At 40.5% G+C, this 26,590-nt stretch overlaps 1 protein-coding gene across 4 annotated transcripts in view; it reads right to left on the reverse strand.

Annotated features, from left to right (window-relative positions):
• PXYLP1 (2-phosphoxylose phosphatase 1) overlaps positions 1–26,590 on the reverse strand; it is a 98,478-nt gene that overhangs the window by 24,577 nt on the left and 47,311 nt on the right. For all 4 annotated transcript variants that reach the window (XM_074962974.1, XM_074962977.1, XM_074962976.1 and 1 more), the window contains 2 exons: positions 9,423–9,575; positions 8,197–8,323 (listed from right to left, as the gene is read on the reverse strand). In XM_074962974.1, coding sequence (XP_074819075.1) covers positions 8,197–8,323; positions 9,423–9,575 — 280 coding nt within the window. The remainder of the gene's footprint in view (positions 1–8,196; positions 8,324–9,422; positions 9,576–26,590) is intronic.

Below are 26,590 nucleotides of genomic sequence, written 5' to 3' on the forward strand. Positions count from 1 at the left end.
ATTGTTTCAGAGACAGAGAATGCACTTAACACGACAGTGACAGGAGCAGAACATATGCATCAAAACTATTTTGATTACCTCAATTATCCATGACTATCTTAAGGCGAAGGGGTGGGGTGGGGGTGAGTGTTTACAAATATCCAGAGGGCTGTGAAGGGAGGGTTTGTTCTGTTCTAAGAGCTGAGTTACAGGGCGGACATTTGACCATATAAGTTTATCAAGTGGTTTACAGCTACCAGTGTCCTTGGGCCTCTGGTGTTTCTGTTTCTGACTCAGCTGCTAACTAAGTTTTTAACTCTTGCCTAACAAGCACTTTAACCACTCAGGCACTGCACCTCTCACTTGACCATACCAGTGAAAAATCACAGCAAAAGAGATTAATACTCATGTTCCCTTCCAAACTGAGGGTGTGCAGGTAATTTGTTTTCCCTAAATTTCTGCCCATGATCTTTTCTATAACTGTTTGTTTCTTTGCAAAAGACAGTGAAAATAATTATTTGAATCTTCTGCTTCTTAATGCAACATTGTACATACCACATGGAGTCCTCGTATTGACTGATGTTTTGTTTACTTCTGTTCTACCCTGAATTTTCCATGCCTAAGAAGGAATAAATGCTTTAGAAGTGGGGCTGCTTTATACAACAGGAGGGGAAAAGGCCTTCACATTTTCTGTTTCTCTTTTCAAACATGAAATGAAATAATGTTAAAAAAATCTTTAATAATGGCATAAACTTCTTGACCAACAAAATGGAGACAATGTTGCTATTATCTTGACATGGTTATGGAAGAGGATCTTATTTCCATTTCTTTTCCATAAATAATTTGGGCTGTATTACAGAATAGAAGAATGATAAGCTAAATAAAGTCTGAAGGGCCTTCTGAAGTACATTTTCTTCCTGCTGCTACAGTAGATGCACTGATGGAGCAAAACAGATTGTGCATACGCAACTCTGCAACTCTTTGTGGAGTCATCCAATCAGAGTATTAGCTTGGTCCGCTATATGGTTACTGTTTAATTATTCACGCTTGGTTATAGCACTGCCTGCTACTGAAGGCAATATCTTAAATATTGCAAATTTCAGGACATATACCTACTTCCGGGTTGTTTTTCTTATGCAGTCAGATAGCCTGACTAAAAAAAATAAATCTAGTTGTGATAGGGTGTCCATCCCACACAAGGCCTGAAGGGGTTAAGGTGGCTAGGCAGGCTAGTTATCCACCTACACTGTACCTGGAGGAGCAGCAAGGGGGCAAGAACTAATTAGATATGAGGTTCAGCTGGACAGGAAGGGCCTGAATAAATCCCAGTAGCTGAGAGCTGATGGGGACTGCAGAGAGAGATGGGCTTCAGTCACTCTCAGGGTGAGAGAAGGCAATATAGGAGCAGGCTAAGGATACAGCAGTACGGTTCAGGACTGAGCAGACCTTGACTGCTTGTAGCATCCCTGGGCTGGAACCCAGTGTCAAGGGCAGGCCTGGGTCCCCACCAGCCACTGAGCAGAGGCGCCATTAAGGGGCAATGAGAGGGAAGACAGCACTGGACAGTGGATCCCAAGAGCCTTTCATGCCCTGGAAGGGGTGGACTACACTGACCCAGCCGGGGGCCAAGCCACAAAGCGGGAGCATTTGAGTCTTGAGACTGCAAGACATAAAGACAGAGGTAGAGTGAGCAACTGCAGAAGGGGGCATCAGACGAGCAGAGCTAATTCTCAGACATGGCCACAAGGCGGCGCTCCTGTGGTGAGCAGAGCACCTCATGTTTCAGTATTCTTCAGACACTGGATTTACTGAATTCCGACTCAGCCAGCTTTTCTACCCATTTCTGTTACATGTCTAGTAAATCATCCTCTATAGTAAAGGTTCCTATTAGTTTTATGAGTATGGGATTAAACTATGCTTAATGATTCATTCCAGATAGTTTATCACACCAGTTCTGCATATGTTAGCAACATCCCCATCATGCAAGATTATTAAAGTAACCGATTTTAATATAATGAGAAGGGCAAAGAATTGAAACAGGACACTGTCTGGGACTTGTCTAATAGTTTCCTAAATTGAACTGCTCAAGACTAGCCAGTCAGGGAGACAAGGAATATCACAATACCCACTGTCCAGTCATTAGTTACATAAAAACCACTTAGACACTGAAGAGGTGAGGTAATCTGGTTCCAAAGACAAAACCACAGGTGCTGCTTATTCTGGAGGCATGGGGGACACGCAGGAAGGCATCTTATGTATTTCCTGAGACCAGGTGCTTACATGTGAGAATGACAAACCTAAAAAACAAATTAAATCGATCCAAATTCCTGCTCTACTACCCTTAAAATGCACCACAGAACAACCACCTCTCTGCCTAATTCTACAGTGCAGGAGCAGGAAGAACTGGCTGGAAAGGAAAATGGAGATCCTGTGTGCTGCTTGGAGGAGTAACTTAATGCTTGCTCATCTATTGGTCAGTTCTTGCCCGAGTGACATGTGGAGGAAGCAACACCCATGCATTTATACCGCTGGCACTTGTCTCCAGAGCCTACAAGAAAACACTGCAATTCAGACAATCCTGCTGACATCTCTGCTCTTGACCCTTGCATGGCTGAGTGGACAGTAACAATAAAGCTTCTGGTTTTCACTAAACTGCAGCCAACACTAGCTTAAGTTCTAAAATATACTAGCGTAGGAGTTTTTCAAAATGCACTATGATCAGGCTTCCTTAAGTACAAAATGCTCAAGCTTAATTTAGAAGATTTTTCTCTTTAAAAATCATCAAGAGTGTGACAGTGACAATATCCTGAAATATCATTAATGAACTTTATTGAATTAGGTTAAACTTCATTGAATTAAGTTTAACATCTTTGGGGTCCATTGTATTAGAAATGCAATTGTGTATGTGTTATTGTGGAATTGTATGTATATACCTTCTCTTACGAGACTGACTAATGCAATCTCTGGAAGATATTGAAACTTCAATAGACTTTTTTGGAACAGTACCTGTGAAGTGGATTTTCTAGGAAATACCTGGAAATGCAAATGATCCACTTTAAACACAACCTTTTGAAGACACGCCCTGGGGAGAGAGCAGGGTCGTCCCTAGCTATTCTGGAGCCCTGTGCCCCCCAGCACTCACTGGCGGCGCAGCTGGGGCTGGGTTGCTGCACTTCCCGCCGCCGGTGAGTACAGGCCCAGCACTGCTGCAGTCCCCAGGGGAGTGGTGGCGGGGCTGGGTTGATGCAGGTGCGGAAAGGGGAAGGAGCTTTGGCGAAGGGGTGGAGTGGGGGCGAGGCTGGGGCGGAGCAGGTGCGGGGGCCATGGGGAAGAGGTGGGGCAGGGTGCTGGAGCAGCACGCAGCTGCGCAGGGCACCAGGAAATCTGGTGCCCCAAATTTCCTGGTGCCCTACGCAGCTGCATATTTTGCGTATGGTTAGGGACGGCCCTGGGAGAGAGACCCATTGTGTACCAATTACCCGCTTCTGGTAATTCCAGATCAAAGATGCCTGAACTGTATGAAGGGAGAACTAAACATGTCATGAGTGTGCTTTGTTCTGAGCTGAAGCTGTGATGGACTGGTAATCACAAGGACTCCCCTAGGGTGGAGTGCTGAAGAATTTATCCTGCCAGAACCTATGTTAAAGTTGGGGTGACGTCTGGTAAGCTTATTAGCATGCCGTAGGTTCTTTTAGTGTTTTTACCATGTTTTCTTTAATGCTTTTTTACCTTAAGAATAAAGTAGGCTGGAAAAAGAAGTACTGTGTGATCCCTTATAACTGTAGCAATTACACCTGTAACAGTTGAGAGAGCAGACAGGTCTATTTAGGCAGGCTGTCTTTGCTGGGATTAACACAGCGTAGGAAGGGAACTGTGCAGCCGGGACATACTCCAATCAGAAGGGAGTGAGATGTGGTCTGTGCCCAAAAAAGGCAATGGCTGGGGAGCTGGAAGCCTGAGAGTAGGAGTGCTTGCTGGACCACTGAGAGAAAACACAGGTGGAGTTTCCCTCAGTGGTGACATATGGTATCAGGGAAACATTGTTTTACAAGAAATATTTTTATACATATAAACCAGGATGTGAGAACTCTGTCAGATAATGAACTAACTTCTCCTACTCCTTACACTAAATTGCAGCTCTGTTCAGGTTAGGAGAGGTTTTATTTTCATTGCATTTGGCAGTTTCATGAGGATATCTGGAACTCTAGTAATTGCTAGGAAGTACTGGAAATCTTACAAAAACCCAGCCCTTGTCCAAATGAGATTTGTAATCAACTACTCAACTGCTCTGGTCCACAAACCTGCCATAGCGAAGAAGTAAAAAGAAAGACAAAGGAGTTTTGCAAGACATTACTTAATAACACTTCGCTCTCGCACGTTGCTTTGGATACATTGATTTCAAAGCCCCTCACTGTGGACTGTGAGTATTATGGAAAGAGAGTCAGGTAGTCCCAACTTTAGAGAAGGACAAATATATTTGAAGAAATAATTAACAAAAAATTATTGCAGCTATTCATTCTGTCTCAGGTAATCAATATACTGATAGAAAAGGATATTTATGTTGGGCATTCATTTTTTGTTTTTACTTTCAGCTTTCAATATTTTGAGGGTACGTCTATACTACATTTCAAAACTTGTGACAGCGAGTCTCGGAGCCTGGGTCTACAGGCTCTGGCCCAAGCTACGGTGTTAAAAACAGCTGTGTGGATATTCAGACTCAGGCTCTGAAGCTCTGGGAACGGGTGGGTTTCAGAGACTGAGCCAGAACATCTACACAACTGGTAGCACTGTAGCATGGGCCCAAGTCTGTAGACCCAGGCTCTGAGACTTGATCGTGCAGGTTTTGAGTGTAGACATAACCTCAGAACGTTCACTGGGGAAAATTGTGTCTTTTGGGAACTCAATCACCACCAATGCCTCAAGTACAGTATAAGTAAAACCAAACAAACTAGGGTGAAGTCTTTTTATACTGTATGTTCCTAATGTCCACTTTTGATTGTTCCATACTGAACCTCTCACATCACTGAGCACTGCCTAAAGTAAAAAAGAACAAATGTTGCTGCCAAAAGTAGCGGCAACACTCAGAATGTCTGCAGCCTGAACTGGGCCTGCTACCAGTGGAAGTGCTAGGCTGGAGACAGCCTTATAATGTGAAATAAAAGCACCAAGCATTCAAATTAAGTGGTTGTCATTAAAATATTTATTACACAGAGGTAACTGACATACCATATTTTTCTTTTTTACTTTGGCTTTCACCCTGGCATCTCAAATAGCACTGAGGGGTAACTGTTGGTAAATAGCAATTTTTGAATAGTGACATTGTATCTGTTTACCTCAAAGAGCTCAAATTAAAATGACAGATGTGCCATCTCCCCTCCCCCCACCCAAAAAAGATATTCAATGCAAAAAGAAACTAAACTGAAGAAAAAGCATTATTTCTCTCTTCAACACTAAGGATAAATGTTAAGAAATAAAAATCAAAGGTAACTTATACATGTGGAATATACATATTTTTAGAAGTTTCAAAATTTCTATAGCAGAGGCTGGATCTGAATTTACTGAACAGAGATTGCAATTTACTGTTATCACGCAGGAAAGGAGATTTGATTAACTGAGATGGAAATTCTTTCCTAGTGATGTGGAAAAAGCAGTCAATCTCTAATGCTTCATTTAGATAAGGGACAAGAGGTATTTAAAATTTGAAAGAGGCAGTGTATGTAGTGTAGATATTCAATTAAATTGGTTTTGGTTTTTTTATATGCAGATGTAGCCCAGGATTTGCAGATGAAGATAGATAATCCCTGAGAATATGTGCTGCTCTGAACTAGTAACAGAATATGATACTTTTATTTAAACATAACATGTTCGTCGTAAGATTATTTGTATTACTGTAATGCCTTATAGCCTTAATCGTACACCATGACCCCACTGTGTTAGGCAATGTGCAGACACAGAATAAAAAGATAGCCCCTACCCCAAATTTACAGTATAAGTGCAAATCAGGAGACCCCCAGATGGATAAAGACAGATGGGGAGTACAAGGAAACAATACTAGTCAGCATGACAGGCAGTGGTCTCTAACCACCGTCAAGTTTTTTGTAGGCATCACGGAAAAGATGAACGTTTTAAGGATGATAATTAAGTAGTTTCGTGGATGTTTACAGGGAGTTCCTCCCCAGACTGAGAGGCAGCATGGGAGAAACAGATTGGTGATTGTTTGAAAATGTAAGCAGTGCATGATGGAGGCTGGCACAGTGGGCCGACTGGAGGTGGGCAGTGACATCTCAACTGTGAATGGCAGACAAGAAGTAGGATGGAGATAAATTGTAAAGGGCCTTGAAAGTGAAGACAAGTAGTTTTGTACGATGCGACTGAGAAGGGGGAGCCAGCAGGGGGATGCAAAGCGGTAACATGGTCAAAGTGGCAGGCTAGGAAAATTATCTTTGCTTAAACCAAGCTACTGGAGTGAGGAAGTGGCAAGGAAATGGTGCTCTGGAGTTTGCTGGAGTGATGGTTACCTCAAAAAAGAAGCAGGACAGCACACAAGGCTTTGAGGATGCTGCAAGCTAAGAAGAGGGATAGGGATGAAAGGGACCTAATGGGAGTTCACAGCAGTCAGACTTGCTCCCAGCAGAGAGGGGAGCCAGCTTGTTGAGTTAGGAGGAGGAGAGAACATGTGAAAATGCTTCATGTGGGGCCACTCAGAGAAGATGGTCAGAGAGCTGGGTCACAAACAGGATGCTTACAATGAGATATATCAAACAGACTAAAGGCCTAGAGACTTACCAGCAACTGGGGGTAAGTTCAGTCTGACACTGTAGGTACCAGCAAGTGGGCGGCTGTTTGACTCCAGATGGGTCACAAATGGCCCCCATGACCCATGCCATCCTCAACCATGCTGAATTCTGTTCAAATACTTGTGTGAATGGGGCCAAAACATACTTAGCGCCCACAGCAGAAAGTATGCTGAGCGCTGCAAACCAGCAGAACTTCATTTATTCCAGCAATAGAACTAACCAAGGAAGCTTCTCTACAAAGAAGTACTATGAATAAAGTAAAGTTACTGTGGAATAGGAATGACACATTCAGTTTACATACCAACAGCACTTTCAACTACCAATTCAACCTGTAGTTGTGAACAAGGACATTAACTCTGCCCTAGTACTCAGGGGTAGTATCTCTCCTCAAGTGCTAATCACATCTGTCTACAAGTACCCAAGATAATATAAAACTAAGCTCCACTTATCCACTCCCTCAAGAACTATTAAATACAAGTTGAACCGTACCTAAAAACGGCAGTCAAAGTCAATTGTTTTACCAATTAAATCAATTGAAGAGTTACCACCATCTTCAGCTGAATTTCCTGTCTGGCCCCAGGAAATGGCCTCCTTAATGACATCTTATTACATTTTATTATTTTTGCTAAATATCTTAATTTTTAAAAGTAGATTTTTTTTTAAAGAAATCTATGATTCTGTCACTTTGAAAAACCACCTGAATTGTCTTTTAATATATTAGGTTAAAATTTAAAATTGCTCCAAATTCCAGAAATTGAAACTATGAATCTCACACAAAATGACAACAAATTGGCCATTAAAAGTAAGGCATTTATCGTAACATTAATATACGTTAATACAAAATCTATACATGGATGAGTGAGCTGGATTACAGTTGTAAGAACCATAACTTGGAATTTCTACACTTTTATCCAATTAATCCCAATCAAAATGCTTCATTAATATAATTTGTGTGAAAAATATTCATATGCATCTGTGCGCTATTATATCATTTGATTTTTTTACATTTTTAAGGACCAAATGAAGAGATTAAATATAATCTCAATGCACACGGCCTGCTATGACAGAAGCCATCTTTTCAATGACAAACTATTTTGTGTGTAGCTAACACACACTGGATTTTTTGATAATGCCATGACTCTCTAACTTTATCCAAGTAGTAGACATGCTAAAGAGACTTCAATACAATAGACTGCTACATGACTAATAAAAAAACTTGGACAACTGTTCATAGCTGAGTGAAGAGATAATCAACCATTCCCAGATAGCTGCTTTACAAACTGGATGCACAACAACAACGACAGTCATTTCTCTCTCTCTAATTTTGTTCATGACCATGCCTCAGCTCTCACACATCATTTGGAAATGTTACAGTAAATGTCAACATTGAGAGAGAAATGGTAAAATCCAGGACGTTTACCTGCTAGACACCAATGTACAGTCGATCTCTGGTCTTTTTGTTTTGGGAATGGCATACAGTGGATATCTATCCCCATGGCGAATCAACACGTGGACAGACACAAGCTTAAAATAATGGGGTGCATGACCTATGCGGAATGAAGAAGTAAAATTAAACATCTGTCTTAATCCTCTCCATATGTTTTCCAATTCTACTATTCCAAGTAAAAAAGCATGCATTATTGTTAATTATTTGTTGTTTATCCACACTGTATTCAGTACTTAGAGAATATGGAGGAGAGACAGTCATTTATCCTGAAGTATTTATTTCAATTTAAATAATAATAGACACCTGTAACAGCTCTAGGTGCCCAACATATACTACTACAACAGAACCCCAGAAATGTCAGAATAAATTATTCAAAAAGAAACTCTGTTACCATAAAGCTCCTTTCCTCCCCTTCTTTAATCATTCTGGGAAGCATACCCTCAGCCCTCTCCAAAAACCAAATTCAGCAGATGACTTTTCCAGGATGCCTAGAAAGTCACCAAAATGTGGGCTACTTTGGATCCAAGTACTGTTTTTTTAATCTTTACCTTAGGTTTACTTTCTAAGGGGACTGACTGATATAAGCACTTAACTGACATTAGTGGATGATACAAAGGTATAGTGATATAAGATGCTTTGTGCCATACTATGGGGTGAGCAGTCCAAAAAATGTCTTCCTCAGCTGAAGTTAGAGGCCGCTTTCCCCTCCCATCATTATCTCTTTCCATGGTTCCTACCAACTTAACCTGTCATTTCTGAGGAAGCACCCCAATTGCTTGGGTCCCAGTTTGACTCTTCAGCATTAACATGTTCAAAATTTCACACCACTAGGAAGTGATTACACTGTTTCAAACAAAATGCTAAATATTTTTAAACAACAGCTACAATTTATATTTTCTCTCCTTTTCCCCCCCCCGTCCCTTTGTGGATCTTACAAAAATTTAACTGTCAGAAGAACCTTTGTAGGTCTCCTTTAGCAACCAACTCCAAAATCAAAATACAAAATAAGGGGAAGGAGGAATTGAGCATTTTTGGCAACTGAAAATATATTTCAGTAGCCAGTCAAGATTTTTGCGGTTAGCTCCAAGTTCTAAAGCATTTACAATACACACTTAAAATCACCATTTCCAGTGCTAACATGTAGGACCTAATAATGAAATAAACCCTTTCAATTGTCTACACCATGTCACACAGCCTACCTTCCATGCTGCTTTCAGTTATGCTAGGAACGTTACAGTAAACACGAGCTTCATAAATAGGATCAATTGCAGGGGGTTCGGTCAGTGGATCAGGCATTATTCTCTTTCGGCTCTTAGGGTTCAGCCCATCTTCCTTGACTGGAATTAAGTGCACTAAAAGACATAAAATTAATAACATTTGTAGTAAATTAATACTGGTCATTACATCCATATTATTATTTTAATAATGTGCAAAATATTCAGTTGTAAAAATTGGTTATTTTACCAGGAAATGGACTTCCATGAAAATCAGTCACACTAGAGCACTAGTTCTGGGTTCATCCTGTCAATTTTTGATGCCATTACATAATGAAATCAGGAAGACCCTAAAGAGCTCTCCTTGGAGTAAGACCTCTGAAATCTATCTGGACATAAAAGAGTCACTGTTTTTGCCATTTGCACTCTTTTCCTTGAAACAGCTTCTTGTGTTGGATTTTTCCATGGATGATAAGAGCAGCAGCAGGACTAGGAATTTAAAAACCTATATCAACAGACAGTGGATAAGACAGGAGTCATTATCTCCCATGATTGCAGATATAATGACTCTTCAGCATAGACCCTGAGAGGTCGGACACGAGTTGCTGAAGAAAAAAAGAGATACACATCTTGGTAAAGGAACTTGTAGCCATAGGACTATTGGGACTTCTCTTGGTAAAAAGCAGCTGAGAAAATAGTTTAGGAAATCTAATATTTAGAAAAGGAACTTCACCATATAAAGGGGAAAAACAGATTTTGGTCTGTTCTTTATGGGGATGGGAATGACTGAATTTCCCCAACTCTTCTTATTCTGAAGTCAGGTTTAATAGCTCAGGATAGTATTAACTCTGTTAGGCACTCTTGACAGTAAATATCACAAGCATTTACTTCAGAAACTTGACTCTACAGAGTATCTTAATTGGAAATGTTGCTTTGGTTGCCTGCCTGGAGACTAGTTCAGGCAGGGAGACAACAACAGATTGCTGACTTTATATTTCATCACCTCCTTGGAAACATCAGAAGTCTTCACTGCCAGTAGTACAGAAGAACACCCAGTGAACAGGTCTAAAGTACCCTTATTACACTTCCAACATGTCATCTTTTTGTGAGCGGCAGCCGATCTTGTTTTACACATAGGACAATTTAACCCACTGAAAATTTTCAGTACAAATGGTCATCAATTTAAGGTATGTAGTGATGACTGGGGCCTTGGGAAGTACAATGTATGGAGAAAGTAGTACATTTCAGTTTTGATTGTTCTATCTACCTAATTTACGATCTAGTAAACAGTGAGAATGGCAAAAATAACACAGGAAAAAAATCACATCAGTCCAGAATGGTTAAGTGATAAGAAAAATTCAGCTGAAGTAATTTTTATATCACAGAGTATTTCCCAGCTCAGGGATCAAGCATGGCCTAACCACTACTTGTCATGCAGGATCACTTCTTGCCAATCAGCTGTCCGCATGGACGCACTTTCGCTGGAGGACCAGTGACTGCTGTCCAAATGGCAGTCTAAAGCAGCAGTTTTTTACATGTGAAGCTAACTGCAGTGGGCTCACATATTCCTAGACATTTCCCCTTGAAAGCTGTCTCATAGATAAACTTGAGTAACTTGTTCTTAGTAAACTTTGATTTTACAATTTTCAGATATCACCCTTTCCCCCCATCCAGAGTTGTTGTTTACTTGTACAATAACATTCTTAAGGATGTCAAAATATATCTAATAATTTTTTTCACTTTATAATCACTGAACTTGAAACTGAAATGCTGCACACAGATGAAGTTTAAAAATAGAATTCACTCATGTTAGATGATAGCACAGACTTTTTAAATTGGAAAAAGCTATTAAAATATATGAGAAAAAGCTAAATTACATTAGATCATGCATGGTGCCCACAACATCTCAGTGCCCTTTCAGAAGAATGTAAGAAATACGGATTTTAGAAAGGTTTCAGAGTATATTTTAGAAATATACAGAAAAAATTACCCAGTTTAACTACTATGGATTTACCCAACTAAAACAAAAACAAAAAGTCAACAAAAGTGAACATTAATGTTGTTGTGAAAATGCCTTTGGCAGTATCACACTAAACTGAAAGTCAACTCAAACTTGAATTTGTGAAACAAAATAAATGGAAATATTTCTCATAGGTCTTTGGCTTTGCAAAAGCTTGTTTCTACAAAATCCAAATATTGGACAAAGTTGAGTTGACAAAGTCTCTTCAGATTGCCTAGGTTTGAAGATTATTTTCTGTAGTAGCCCTTGAAAACTGCAGCTATAATAATGAACTCTCAAGGCTTTGCCCCTGTCAACATATTCCTTTCAAAGAGGGAAAAATTTTCTTATTGAAAATGATGGGGATGGCGTGGCTAATGTGGTTAGGTCCTATGATGGTGTCACTTGAATGAGTATGTGGACAGAGTTGGCATCGATTGACAGAGCCCGAAGAGTACCCAGAAGTCACCTACTACAGGACAGGCCCAACAAAGAAAACAACAGACCACCACTAGCTGTCACCTTCAGCCCCCAACTAAAACCTCTCCAGCGCATCGAAGATCTACAACCTATCCTGAAAAATGATCGCTCACTCTCGCAGATCTTGGGAGACAGACCAGTCCTTGCTTACAGACAGCCCCCCAACCTGAAGCAAATACTCTCCAGCAACCACACACCACACAACAAAAACACTAACCCAGGAACCTATCCTTGCAACAAAGCCCAATGCCAGCTCATCTTAATTAATTAGCCTCTTACTCTACCTTTTCACGTTCTCTCTCTCCCTCCCTCTCTCTCTATATCTATCTATCTATCTTCTTACTATATGTTCTATTCTATGCATCCGATGAAGTGGGCTGTAGCCCATGAAAGCTTATGCTCAAATAAATTTGTTAGACTCTAAGGTGCAACAAGTACTCCTGTTTTTTAATTATACTAATAAGATTATACTACCAGCCTCTGTAAATGCACATTGTTAAAGGAGATCAAAGTAGTTCCTATGCCTAATAAAAGAGTTAATGGAGGACGCCAATTACCCCATATAAATTGATCCAATGTCCCAAGGAGACACGGTTTAGACAGACAACTTTCAAATGCTATAAGCAGTTGCTTTTTGGAACAGCTAATTCCAGAGCACACAACAGGAGACACTATTATCAGTTTAAGTAACTTACAGGGTTGGTGTAACTAATAGGGAACACAATATAATTAAGTTCAACATCCATTGGTGGGTGGTTGGGGGAAAATCATACCAACAACTAACAGTGACACTATATCTAAAGTAAAAAAAAATATATATCAAAATCATTAGACTTAGCTCTGAAACTATTAAGTATAAGATAAAGAAGATGTGTAACCCTCAAAGAAGCAAAAACAAAAAATAAAAACGTATTTAAGTATACTAGAAACAGGAAGCCAGAATCAGGGAGAAAAGAGAGCAATAAAGAGGATAATAAAGTTATTGCAGAGAAACAAAATTATTTCTTTACATCAGTCTTTACCACAGAGGGTATGGGGGAATTACACAGGCCTACGCTATCCAGTTAACGAAGATGAGGTACTACCAAAGATTGAAGTATCAAAAGAATTAGTACTGGAACAATGGATAAATTAAAGAGCCACAAATCACCAAGATCGCATGGTATAAACCCAAGAGTTCCAAGGGAATCCAGTGGCTAAACTGCTAAAACTAATATGCATTCTCTGAAAATCAGCTGCAACTATTCATGATTGGATGGTGGCAAATGTTTTACTTACAGACCAGTTGACAGTGGGCTATCCCAAGTTTCTGTACAAAGACTAGTATTGCTTAACACATTTATCAGTTCTATGGAAATGGGTCAACAGCTGAGTGGCAAAAATTTCAGATGACACAAAATTATTTAGGTTAGTCAAGATAGAGAAATCTTTGAAGAACTTTGGAGGGACCCAGATAAGTCAGCTGAATGAGTAGCCCAACCACAAATGGAATTCCATTTTGACAAATACAAGATAATAATGCACGTTGGAAGGAATGATCTGAACTCCTCATACAAATTGAGGTTTCTAATTACCTGTAAGCACTCGGGTTAAAAAGACCCAGGCAACACCCCTGGACACGAATGTGGACACACTTCAATTTAAATTTCTGCTTAATGTGTAGCAGTGATCAAAAAAGCAAACTTTTTTTCTGAATGTGTAAGGAACAGGATAGGAAAACAACACTGAAAATATTATAGTTACATTATATCAGTCTATTATATAAGCCCTCAGTTGGGATATTATGTTTTGTTCTATTCAGATACGGGTTTGATCTGGTACGGCAATTTCTATACTCCTAGTGGCTGTATACAATAAGGTTATTTCTACTTATCCAATGTCAGAAGTGAACAATAAAAAATACTGTAATTTAAATACCTCTTTGTGGCTCTTTTTAAAGTTTCAATTCTATATCTTTGCCTCCCTGTCCTTTCTCCCTCTCCCTCACTAAATGATTAATATCCATTCCCACTTTGCCCTGCGCAATCTCAGAATTTCTCTCAATTGTTTTCAACTTCTCTTTTTTTCCCCTCCACTTCTGCCTTTTCTATGTCATCTTTTCAGTCTGATGTCTTTATTATTGTGCCTTTTCCCCTTCTGATTCCATTGCTTGTACTCTTATATTCCCTGTCTAATCCTTCTTTGCATGCATCCCCCTCCTCCTCCCACTGCCTGGCTCCTCCCCCACTCCCCACTACTTGGCACACACATTTCCTTTCTCCAACTGTGCCACCTCATCTCTGCTCCACAAGCAGCAGCTATTAAAAGCTCTTAGAAGAGCAGCAGTTTTCTCTGTCAGACTCCTTACTGAAACTCCTACTCCTTAGTGTCAATCCTGTTTCTGCCCCTGAGCAGAGCTATTGACCAACAAGCCCATGACAATATGGGGTCACAGGGATCGCTACAGCATGTAACTCATGGAGTTGGCTACCTAATGTTGTCCCATCTCTTTGCTGCTTTTTCTGCTGTAAACTGCTATAATGTTAAATCTCTACTGTACAATGTATTTTACATTACAATAAATGGCTATGACATATTATAGTTATTTTTACATTATGTGAATTCAGCCTTTAGTGCTATCAATATAATGCATGCTGTACAGGATCAAATGAAACTAAGCTAAATGTATCTCCGTGGAACAGTCAATTCTCTGTCAGTGCTTACATTTTCAAATTTAGAGCCCCAATTAACAGTATTTTAGAATAAGGCCCTTATCCTGCCAGGACTTAAGCATTTCTCTTGTCAGGAGAGGGACCCAAAAGTGTAAGATGAAAATTTCAACAGATTTAATTAATTTGCTATCTGAGCATTTCCAGAAGTCAGTGCAATGGATAAAAATGAAGATTTAAAGTATGCTTTTGGAGATTTTTGGAAACCTCTCCTACACTGAAACTATGCTATACAGACTATGTATGTATATCATTATTATACAAACAGCTTGACAACAGAGATGAAATTTAAGTAGCTTAGAAAGTTTACAACTTGTAAAAATGTTTAAAACTAGAGGAGCAGTAGTATTCAATTATTTTAAAGGATATTTTAAAAAGTCAGGACTAATAGAAACAAGATACAATATATGATTTTTTCATTAATATCCAAATACAACAGCAAGGAAGCCCTGACTATTGTCCTGCCACGCCAGAAAATGTCTGAAACATGAAAAAAAGGAACACGTTAGCAAACAGACAAAAATAAAAAGGTGCCAAAATGGGCAATCTGTACAGTTAACTCTAAAAGAATTGCAGGAGGCTGTCCAGATGGTAGAAAAACAAAAAACAAAAAAACCCACCACCACAATCAATGGTCTAGGAATCTTTATGTCTGAATTCTCATGTGTTTTGTATTAACAAAAATTTTAATTGGAGAAAAGGGTCCAAACTCTCAGCTAATGTAGGTCAGGGTAACTCCGTTGAAGACAATGGAGCTAAAACAATTTGTACCAGCTGTCTGTCCCAAGGTTTTCATTGTATTTTTAAAATTTATTAGCTATGTAAATATCTGAATTGCATATTACAGAATATTTAAACAAAAACAGACTTTTATATAAATGAGTGTATTACAAAAAAAGTTTATCTTTTACAGAAGCCGAGGAAACATTTTAAATATGTAAACAGTTTTGGCTAAGCAAACAGAGAAAATCTTTTGTATGAATAAAAAATAGCTACTTTTGAAACATGTTAACATTCCTTTGAATAGCTTTATCTTCACTGTATTTTAAATGTGACCTATTAAATCTAAAAAGGGTCTGATTAATTTGTTCTCTTGTTTTTGCAGAACAACTTATGAACTCCAGAAAGTGAGCTCTCAGAACATAAATACTAGACATATAGTTTCTAAGCAATGGATGCAATCATTACAACAGGCACTTGAAAATAATTGTATCCATGATTACATGAGAAGTAGTCCCCTTAGAAAGAAAGTACAATTGAACAAATCAAATATTATACTCAGATGAATAACTGTAGGGAGGCAGTTCTATATAGGTTTTGAGTATGTAAAAAGAATACAGATGAAACTGACAGGAACAAAAAACTATACACTGCAGAAAATGAAATTATTACAAACTTCAGTCCCCATAGAACAAAGCATATGCTGTATAACATCAACTATCAACCTATTGCATTACAAATACTTTCCATTCTTTCCAGTATGGTTTGAATATTAAAAACATACATAATGGTCCTGTAGCAATTTATACAGAAGAAGGACAGTTTTAGAAAAAATTAATCTATATTTACCTAGAAGCATAAAAGTAGACAACAAAGCCATGTCCCAAACTTTTTTTCCTTTAGAACTGCAATGGGTCTGAGAAGAAAGTGTGGAGCAAGGCTAAAATGGCCACGTGCTTTTTTTTTTTTTTTTCTCTTGCCACAGAGTGATCTAAAATTTTTCTACATTTATAAGACAGATGGTTCTTTCAGTTCCATGTGAGCAAACTATTTAAAGCATTGACATGGAACTAAGCCACACAGCAAAAACGCAAAAAGACTATCCGGTAGTCTTACGCTAGCCTGTAAAAGCAAACAAGTACGTCTGGAACTACAAAAAAGTTACTTATCCCTCCCTCCAAGGTAAAGATTTTTTGGTATTAATAGGTCATTCCAAGGGTCACATGTTACACTGCAGACCAGACAAGTTTCTGAAATCCTCATGATAGCCGCAGGGTTTTTGTGTTTTATTTTGTTTGTCTGGGAAGAAAATGGAAGGGTAAAGCAGAGGACTGGTGAGGAAAGAACAAGAAGAAAGGGTAGAAGGGTTCTGAAAGAATGAAACATGGAATGGGGAAGGAAGAATCTTCTGGCAGATATACAGCATTAAAAACAGTCTGGAAAAGACAGATAAGGTTTGAATCGCAGAGGTGCTAGTGTAAAATAATACTTATAGTGCTGTCAATTTAAAAGCAAGGTAGCATCACAAGTGCACTCAACTCAGGACCCTGCCATACCAGTTTATGATTCCTGCCATCCTGCATCCTCTCCGTAGGGCCACTTCTAGAGCTTTGCTTTTTATACAAATGCATATGTGAACACCAGTGACATTCAAATACGCTTGTGTGTGACAGAATAGAATCCACCTGTCCAACTTGAATCTTTCTGATAGCTGTACATACGTTTTGCAATTTTGTGATATAAGGATGTCTTGTGGCAGCTGAGCACTCTCACCTTAAGCGCACGTACAGCTGTACAACTATTTGTTCCATTTAACTGCTACCACATTAGAGAGAAGTTGGTTTGGCCAGTGCTGGACAAACAATTCTCACCTCAGTAGATGTCATATTCACAGCCATTATGAGTAGAAGGGTGTTAAAAAAAAAAAAAAAAAAAAAAAAAAGACATTTAAGAGCTAGTCAATCAATGCAGGTAGGGGAAAGAGACTGGACTTTGACAATGTCTAGCATTGGAAGAGGAGACTTGTCAGTGCAGAGCTATTCTTGGAGACATGTCTCCCTCCAGGCTATCCACAGCTGAATCCCAAATTCTTCCTCATGCTCAGGTGAAGGAGGAGTGATTACGTGACCCTTGGGGTAAGTTTGTTGTCAGTAGTTTGTGTGCTTGTGGTGTGCTTGCTGCTTGACTGAAATATACCATGTGGTCTGTTTGTTTGGGGTATAGGCGCCTGCTCTGGGGCTGGAGCACCCACAGGAAAAAAAAATGGTGGGTGCTGAGCACCCACAGGCAGCCTCCCTACCAGAACCTCCCCCTACCCCCAGTGCCTCCTGCCAGCCAGCGGGCCCCGCCGATCAGCACCTCCCCCTCCCTCCCGCTGCCTACTGCGGATCAGCTGTTTCACGGCGTCAGGATGCACTGGGGGGAGGAGCGAGAGCGCAGCATGCTCGGGGTGGGGCATTGGGGGAAACGAGTGGGGGCGGGGCCTGGGCGGAGCTGTGGGACCACTCCCTGGCAGATTACAAACTCGGCGCCTATGGTTTGAGGGACCATGTGCTGAGCCTAGTGGCCTGCTAGGCAAAGTTGAGAGCTTCTTAATAAGGCTTTGAACCCTAAGCCCTTTAGCACCCATCAACCCTTAGCAGGGGGCGAGGCTACTCAGGAAGACCAGGGCTTTAAAAAGCCTGCTCACAAGCGACCAAAGGAGCTAATGAATAGGAGCGGCGAACAGGAGAGTTTTGCGAGGGAGCTGAGTGGGGGTTAGGTACCCTTAATATTCTTTAAATGTAAGGCCAAACCCCGCCGCCGATAAAAACAAAAAAAGCAACAAAGGAACGAGCTGCTGAAGTAAAAGGAGAATGCAGGCAGAAGTTCAGCAACAGAGTGGGGGCTATCCAGTTTATTTCACTCAATGCAGCATGTAGAATTACCTGCCCTATGGGCAGGTTGCGTATGTGTGCATTTGGTGCAAGGAGCTCCTGGCCCTAAGAGACCATGTACGGGCTTTAGAGACCTGAGTGGCTGAACGGAGGAGCTAAGGGAGACAGAGAGAAACACATATGAGACTTTCTGGGACACAGTAGAATGGTCCCACCCCTGGTCTAACAGCCCATGTGCTGTTGAGGAGGAGGAAAGTCTCAGGGAAGGAGACCATCCAACAGGAGCTTAGGGAAATGATCCCATAGTTGGGACCCTCCTTCCAGATGATGTTGTGGTATCCTCTCACACAGAGGATAGCTCTCCAGGGGGAGGGAACTCCAGTTATTAGGAAGAGACAGGTAATAGTTATGGGGGATTCGATCATTAGAAACATAGATAGCTGGGTTTGCGATGACTGGGAGAACCACATGGTGACTTGCGTTCCTGGTGCAAAGACTGCGCAACTCTTGATACATCTAGATAGACTTATGTGTAGTGCTGGGGAGGAGCCAGCAGTCATGGTACATGTAGGTACCAATGACACAGGGAAGGATAGGAGAGAGGTTCTGGAGGCCAAATTTACGCTGCTAGGCAAGAGACTGAAGTCCAGGACCTCTGTGGTAGCATTCTCTGAAATGCTTCTAGTTCCACATGCAGGGCCAGTTTGACCCGCAGAAGTGCAGGATCTCAGTGCGTTGATGAGACGATGGTATAGGGAGAAGGGGGTTGGATTTATTAAGACCTGAGCAAACTTTTCAAAAAGGGGGAGCCTATACAGGAAGGATGGGCTCCACCTAAACCAAAATGGAACCAGATTGCTGGCACTTAAAATTAAAAAGGTCATAGAGCAGTTTTTAAACTAAGGGCTGGGGGAAAGCCGACAGGTGCGGAGGAGCATGTGGTTCGGACAGAGACATCCCTTAGAGAATCTCCATTAATAGATCCTCCCCTGTATCTTAGTAAGGAGGAGAGGATGGACGATGATAAAATGCGGGTAGGATCAGATGAGAAACAGCCAAATGAAAAAGAGTCCCATTCAATTACATCATGTAATGGCAGACAGATAAAAAGTGACAAGTTCTTAAAGTGCTTATATACAAATGTTAGAAGTCTAAATAAAAAGATGGGTGAACTACAGTGCCTCGTATTAAATGAGGATATTGATATAATAGGCATCACAGAAAGGTGGTAAATTAGCATAATCAATGAGACACAGTAATACCAGGGTACAAAATAAATTGGAAGGACAGAACAGGTCGTTCTGGTGGGGGTGTAGCACTATATGTGAAAGAAAGCATAGAATCAAATGAAGTAAAAATCTTACATGAAGCAAACTATACCAGAATCTCAGTGGATAGTAATTCCATGCTCGAATAATAATAATATAGCAGTAGGGATATATTACAGAACACCTGACCAGGATGGTGATAGTGACCCTGAAATACTCAGAGAGATTAGAGATGCTATAAAAATAAAGAACTCAATAATAATGGGGGATTTCAACTATCCCCATATGGACTGGATACATGTCACCTCAGGACGGGATACAGAGATAAAGTTTCTTGACACCTTAAAAGACTGCTTCTTGGAGCAGCTAGTCCTGGAACCCACAAGAGGAGAGGCAATCCTTGATTTAGTCCTAAGTGAGCACAGGATCTGGTCCAAGAGGTGAATATAGCTGGACCACTTGGTAATAGTGACCATAATATAATTAAATTTAACATCCCTGTGGCAGGGAAAGCACCACAGCAGCCCAACACAGTAGCATTTAATTTCAGAAAGGAAAACTACACAAAAATGAGGCAGTTAGTTAAACAGAAATTAAAAGGTACAGTGCCAAAAGTGAAATCCCTGCAAGCTGCATGGAAACTTTTTTTTAAAGACACCATAACAGAGGCTCAACTTAAATGTATACCCCAAATTAAAAAGCCATAGTAAGAGAACCAAAAAAGTGGCACTGTGGCTAAACAACAAAGTAAAAGAAGCAATGAGAGGCAAAAAGGCATCCTTTAAATAGTGGAAGTTAAATCCTAGTGAGGAAAATAGAAAGGAGCATAAACTCTGGCAACTGATGTGTAAAAATATAATTATGAAGGCCAAAAAAGAAAGAATTTTAAGAACAGCTAGCCAAAAACTCAAAAAAATTGTTAAGAACATCAGAAGCAGGAAGCCTGCTAAACAACCAGTGGGGCCACTGGACGATCAAGATGCTAAAGGAGCACTCAAGGACGATAAGGCCATTGTGGGGAAACTAAATAATTTTTTTGCTTCGGTCTTCACAGCTGAGGATGTGAGGAATTCCCTCAAACCTGAGCCATTCTTTTTAGGTGACAAATCTGAGGAACTGTCCCAGATTGAGGAGTCATTAGAGCAGGTTTTGGAACAAATTGATAAATTAAACAGCAATTAGTCACCAGGACCAGACAGTATTCACCCAAGAGTTCTGAAGGAACTCAAATGTGAAATAGCAGAACTACTAAATGTGGTTTGTAACTTATCATTTAAATAAGCTTCTGTACCAAATGACTAGAGCAGTGGTTCCCAAACTTGTTCCGCCGCTTGTGCAGGGAAAGCACCTGGCGGGCTGGCCAGTTTGTTTACCTGCCGCGTCCACAGGTTTGTCCAATCGCGGCTCCCAGTGGCCGCAGTTCGCTGCTCCAGGCCAATGGGAGCTGCTGGAAGCGGTGTGGGCTGAGGTGGCATACTGGCCACCGCTTCCAGCAGCTCCCATTCGCCTGGAGCAGTGAACCGCGGCCACTGGAAGCTGCGATCAGCCGAATCTGCAGACGCGGCAGGTAAACAAACTGGCCTGGCCCTCCGGGGCTTTCCCTTCACAAGCGGCGGAACAAGTTTGGGAACCACTGGACTAGAGGATAGCTAATGTGATGTCAGAGGTGATCCCAACAATTACAGGCCAAAAAGCCTGATTTAAGTACCAGGCAAATTGGTTGAAACTATAGTAAAGAACAGAACTGTCAGAAACATAGATGAACATAATTTATTGGGGAAGAGCCAACATGGTTTTTGTAAAGGGAAATCATGCCTCACCAATCTGCTAGAATTCTCTGAGGTGGTCAACAAGCATGTGGGCAAGGGGGATCCACTGGACCTAGTGTACTTAGATTTTCAGAAAGCCTTTGACAAGGTCCCTCACCAAAGGCTTTTAAGCAAAGTAAGCTGTCATGGGATAAGAGGGAAAGTTACCAATCCATGAGAGGACCGTTAAAAGAAAGGAAACATAGGGTAGGAATAAATGGTCAGTTTTCAGAATGGAGAGAGGTAAATAGTGGTGTCCCCCAAGGGCCTGTTCTGGGACCAGTACTATTCAACATATTCATATATGACCTGGAAAACAGGGTAAAGAGTGAGGTGGCAAAATTTGCAGATGATACAAAACTACTCAAGATAGTTAAGTCCAAAGCAGACTGCGAAAAGCTATACAGGAATCTCCCAAAACTGGGTGACTGGGCAACAAAATGGTAGATGAAATTCAACTTGATAAATGCAAAGTAATGCATATTGGAAAACATAATCCAAATTATACATATAAAATGATGAAGTTTAAATTAGCTGTTACCACTCAAAAGAGAGATCTTGGCACCATTGTGGATTGTTCTCTGAAAACATCCACTCAATGTGCAGCGGCAGACAAAAAAGCCAACAGAATGTTGGAAATCATTAAGAAAGAAATAGATACTAAAACAGAAAATATCATATTGCCTATATATAAATCCATGGTACACCTACATCTTGAATACTGCATGCAGATATGATCACCCCATCTCAAAAAAGATATATTGGACAAGGTTTCGAAAAGGGCAAACAGAAATGACTAGGAGTATGGAACAAAGTAAGACTGGGACTTTTCAGCTTGGAAAAGAGACGACTAAGGAAGGAGGGATATTATACAGGTCTATAAAATCATAACTGGTGTGGAGAAAGTAAATAAGGAAGTGTTATTTACTCCTTCTCAAAAGTCAAGAACTAGGGGTCACCAAATGAAATTAATAGGCAGCAGGTTTAAAAACAAACAAAAAGTATTTTTTTCCACACAACACACAGTCAACCTGTGGAACTCCTTGCTAGAGGATTTTGTGAAGGCCAAGACTATAACAGGGCTCTAAAAAGAACTAGGTAACTTCACGGAGGAAAGGTTCATCAATGGCTATTAGCCAGGATGGGCACGGATGGTGTCCCTAGCCTCTGTTTGCCAGAAGCAGGAAATGGGCGATATTGAATGGATCACTTGATGATAACCTGTTCTGTTTATCCCCTCTAGGGCACCTGGCACTGGTCACTGTCAGAAGACAGGATACTAAGCTAGATGGACCTTTGGTCTGACCCAGTATGGCTATTCTTATGCTCACTCCTCACACCTTGGCTGTCCACAATGCCTGCCATCATTCCACATTCTACACCCCACTCTAAAACCCTGCTTCACCCATCCTGGTACCATACACCCTCCTCCTACTCACTCACACACTCCCCCTTGGCTTTTCTTCCCATGTAGCATCAGTGGTGTTGGGAACCCCTGAAGCACAGATAGCTCAGCAATGGATACTGTTGCCTGATGTACCCGTACAATGGCTCAGTGTGTCAAGGGCTTCCCACAGTGCTGCCGTCTGGGCTCTGCGACATACTGAAGAAACAAGGGGAATGTGGGGTAGGGGGGTCATTTGGGGAACCGGAAGAGGAGGAGCAATAGCATTGATAAAGGGATTTAACTGGGGGAATAAGGGAAGGAGCTCCACTCTGACAAACCTCTTACAGTTTAATCAGCGCAAAGCTCTCTGGCAAACCATTGGAGGACTGGCTGAAGTAGAGCTCTTCTCCAAAACAAGTGCTAGTTTAGTCTAGTAGAAGTACTATTTTCAAGGCCAAGTACACATACCTTAAAAACTCCTCCAACTTCAAGGGGACACTCACCCATTCCTCTAGAAGCAAGCATCTCTGCTCTTTCAGATTTACAGATACTTTCAGAAAACTGGAGACTCAGAATAAGCATTTAATACTAAGCACAGAAAAATAATCCACCCATCTGTATTTGTTCATGTGCCATAAAAGCAGGTATGAAGAGTACTATATCATTGAACAAAATGTACTGGATTTTTTTTCCTTTTACAAAAATATTAGGTAGAAATAGTGAGCAATGTAAATTGCCAATTCTGAACCTAAAGCCCTTTGTACATAAATATCATTTTTGTTGTTCTTTTAACCAACTGGTAAACTGATTAACTATATACAGATATTATTAACTTATCAAAATTGTACACATTATTTAAAACAGATCTACATTTTCTAGTGTCCTTTGTACTTTTTTTTTTTTTTTTAAACCAAAAGGACTAAGTACTTAAGTATATAGAATAAATGGAAATGTATGTTTAGGAACTCTGTTTCCATACACTAATCTTTACTCCTGAGATTACGCAATAGTTTAATAAATAAATAGCTAAATAAATAAAAACCCACTACCCACCTGTCAGTAGTCCCACTTTAGAATCCTGATACTCTACGACTTTTGTTGTGTTTGCAATTTATAAACTACCGTGATTGTGCTTAACAGGGGAGTAAATTGTTGACAAAGTTACTACTCTAATTCTGGATTAGCAGAGAAAAAATAATTTATAAAACATGTTTCATAAAGTTGATTTAAAATAAAAAATGTTAATTTCTGGAGAAGGTTAAGAAAATAGTGTAAAACAGTGTACCTCAATTCATCAAGCTACATTTAGTGTCTTTTATATATTTTTTCAAACTTTCCATTAAAAATGTATAGTAGGGGCCAATTATATTGCTAAAATAAGTTAGTTTAGAACTATGGGTCAAATCTCCCCCATTCCCAGCCCCACCTTTGAACTGCATAGAGCCATCCTCACATAAACTTACCTTGTACAGGGGTTGTGCTAGATACCAAGAACTCAATCCTCCTTTTGCTCCCATGCACATGGGGAAAGGTCTGGAAACAGGCCAGTGGATGATTCACTGTTGTGCAGATCCACCAACCCAGTCCCTTGTCCAAACCACAGAGACAAGAGCTAGATGGGGGCAAACTGCAGCCTCAAGGTCACAGTACCAGCCACACAGCAGCTCAATGGTCAGAACTGGGGGGAATGAGGAAGGGAAGGAAGGAAGGAAAGAAAGAGGATTCCTTCCTTCTCCTATGCCTCACAGAGAGTACTCCAGCACCCTACCCTGTTACACAAGGTGAACTTGGGGCTGAGCAGTGTGTGCACGCGCATACAAAATCTGCATTAACTGTGGATTATAGCATCTACTACTGTTCCTCATTTATCTGTATTTAGAGTCATACTGATTGAGGCCATTTCTGTTGGAGACAGCTAATTCACAGCAGAATACAATTCTGAGCATCCTACACTGTGACATGCAGCTCAGTGAGTAACTTATAAACTGGGAAGTAGATCTGAGGGCCAAAGAGTTCATACTGCAAATATTTAAGCAAAATATTTAAAAGCACAGTGACCAAGGAGTAGATATCATTGAATAAACATTCTTGTCAGGCCAATGCTTTTCATCAACAGAACTGAACAAATACTTGCTGTGGCAGCATTTTATGTTGCAGTTCACCTTAACCATAGATGTCTGCAGCAAACGTTCAGCACAAATGAGAACAAAAACATCATCAAAAGCTTACTGGAGTAGTTCTCTTCATGCTATTGGGTGCAAACCTCCTTTCCTACCAAAGAGAAATAAATCCATGACTGTCTGATGGCAATGATCAATACAGCAGCAGGCATTTCAAAGGAAATATTGTTTTCTGAACTTTTAAATATACATATTAGGCTGCCAGCAGCAATCACTAAAATCCACAAACTCAGTTTTCATTTTGTTCACTGACCTTTGGAGGGTCTATTTCAAGATCAGACTGGATAATATTAGACATTTACAACATTTTTTAAATTTCCTTTATTGCTCTTTATTGCTGTATTTGTAGCCTTGGGAGCACAGGAAAGTTTGCTGTTCAAAATGACAAAAGGCAAATTATATTCCCATTTACTGGTTAAATTGCTTTCTGTGCCTTGGTTGAGACAGAAGATGGTGGTTTCCCTCTTCATTTGTATTGACGGACCAAAGGAGGACCAGTCCCTAGAGAGTCTGGGTATAACTTGTCCTGCTAAAAATCTGTTCAACCAGAGCCAAGAACACAGTCCCCAAACCCCACAGGTGTGGGGAAATTTGCAGACAAAAGCCCCTGCTGTTCTGAAAAAAAGGAAAGAGAGATCACTATCCTGTGACTGGGAGGATACTCTTGAGAGACTATGGATAAGGACCAAGGAGTCTGAAGAAGTGAGTAGGCTGATTTTGATGTTGTCTCTTCCAGCCTGAGCAACAAACTTAGCCACTGATTTTGCTGCTTTGAAGAGTGTCTCTGCCCTGCACAGGGGCTTCTCTCCCCTTTTGCAGAAGCAGCATTTTGATTGCCACAGCTTCCAAAACAGAACACACACTTATGTCCCTCATGTGAAAGTGCAGCTGTAGGAAGCACACTTGAGGGTTGCCTACTCTTTTTCTTTAACCTTCTGTCACCAAGAGACAAAAGGCAGATTGATATGGCGGCAGCAGACACCTTCCTGCTCTGAGAGACAAAATATCTAACTGGAGAAGCAGAGTAAGAAGTCCAACAGAGTGGGCAAATCCTGGATACTGACTGGTCATCATCCTACTCATCAGCGTGGGTGAGTGAGGAGCCCAACAGCGTTTTAAAACTACTAAAATTCGGACATTAAAACACAGGCACTAAGGTGACATCTTAGAAACTAACAGCTGAAGATGGCCCTCCAGCCAAATTGTTATTAGGGACAATTAACAGCTCAGCCATGCCACAGCAGGCCATAAGGAGAGTCCATTCAGAAGCGAAGAAGAGGCAACTATCTTTGTCAGATATCAAGAGGGACAGCTGCAGCAGAGAGGTGCAAAATAGGAGGGTGCCAACCATATTTTGAAGTCACTGGTGTTGCACTCCATCACTGTTAACCATTTTTCTAAAGGGGGCACAAAGAATGCAGGTTGATACTTTCTCTTTTAATTACTCCAGTCAACAAGTTTTTTTTTATATTCCGTGAGCCCTGAATGTTGCCTACCCAGTTCCTTAGAGATGAGATGTGCTTACCGTCTGGGAATATTACTACTATAGATGGCATGCACACACACACACACCTATAATTAAACTTACCTACATGTTTCCATTATTATAAAGTGTCATTTGAGGTCTCTTAAATTTTCTCAATTTTTTAATTTTCTTAAAATTTGGTAGGTGTGCTCTAAACCAAAGAGAAAACCCTCCCTCTCCTCGCCACACTCCCCCCACTCTA

Source organism: Natator depressus, chromosome 9 (assembly GCF_965152275.1).
Source record: "Natator depressus isolate rNatDep1 chromosome 9, rNatDep2.hap1, whole genome shotgun sequence".
Classification (NCBI taxonomy): Eukaryota; Metazoa; Chordata; order Testudines; family Cheloniidae; genus Natator; species Natator depressus.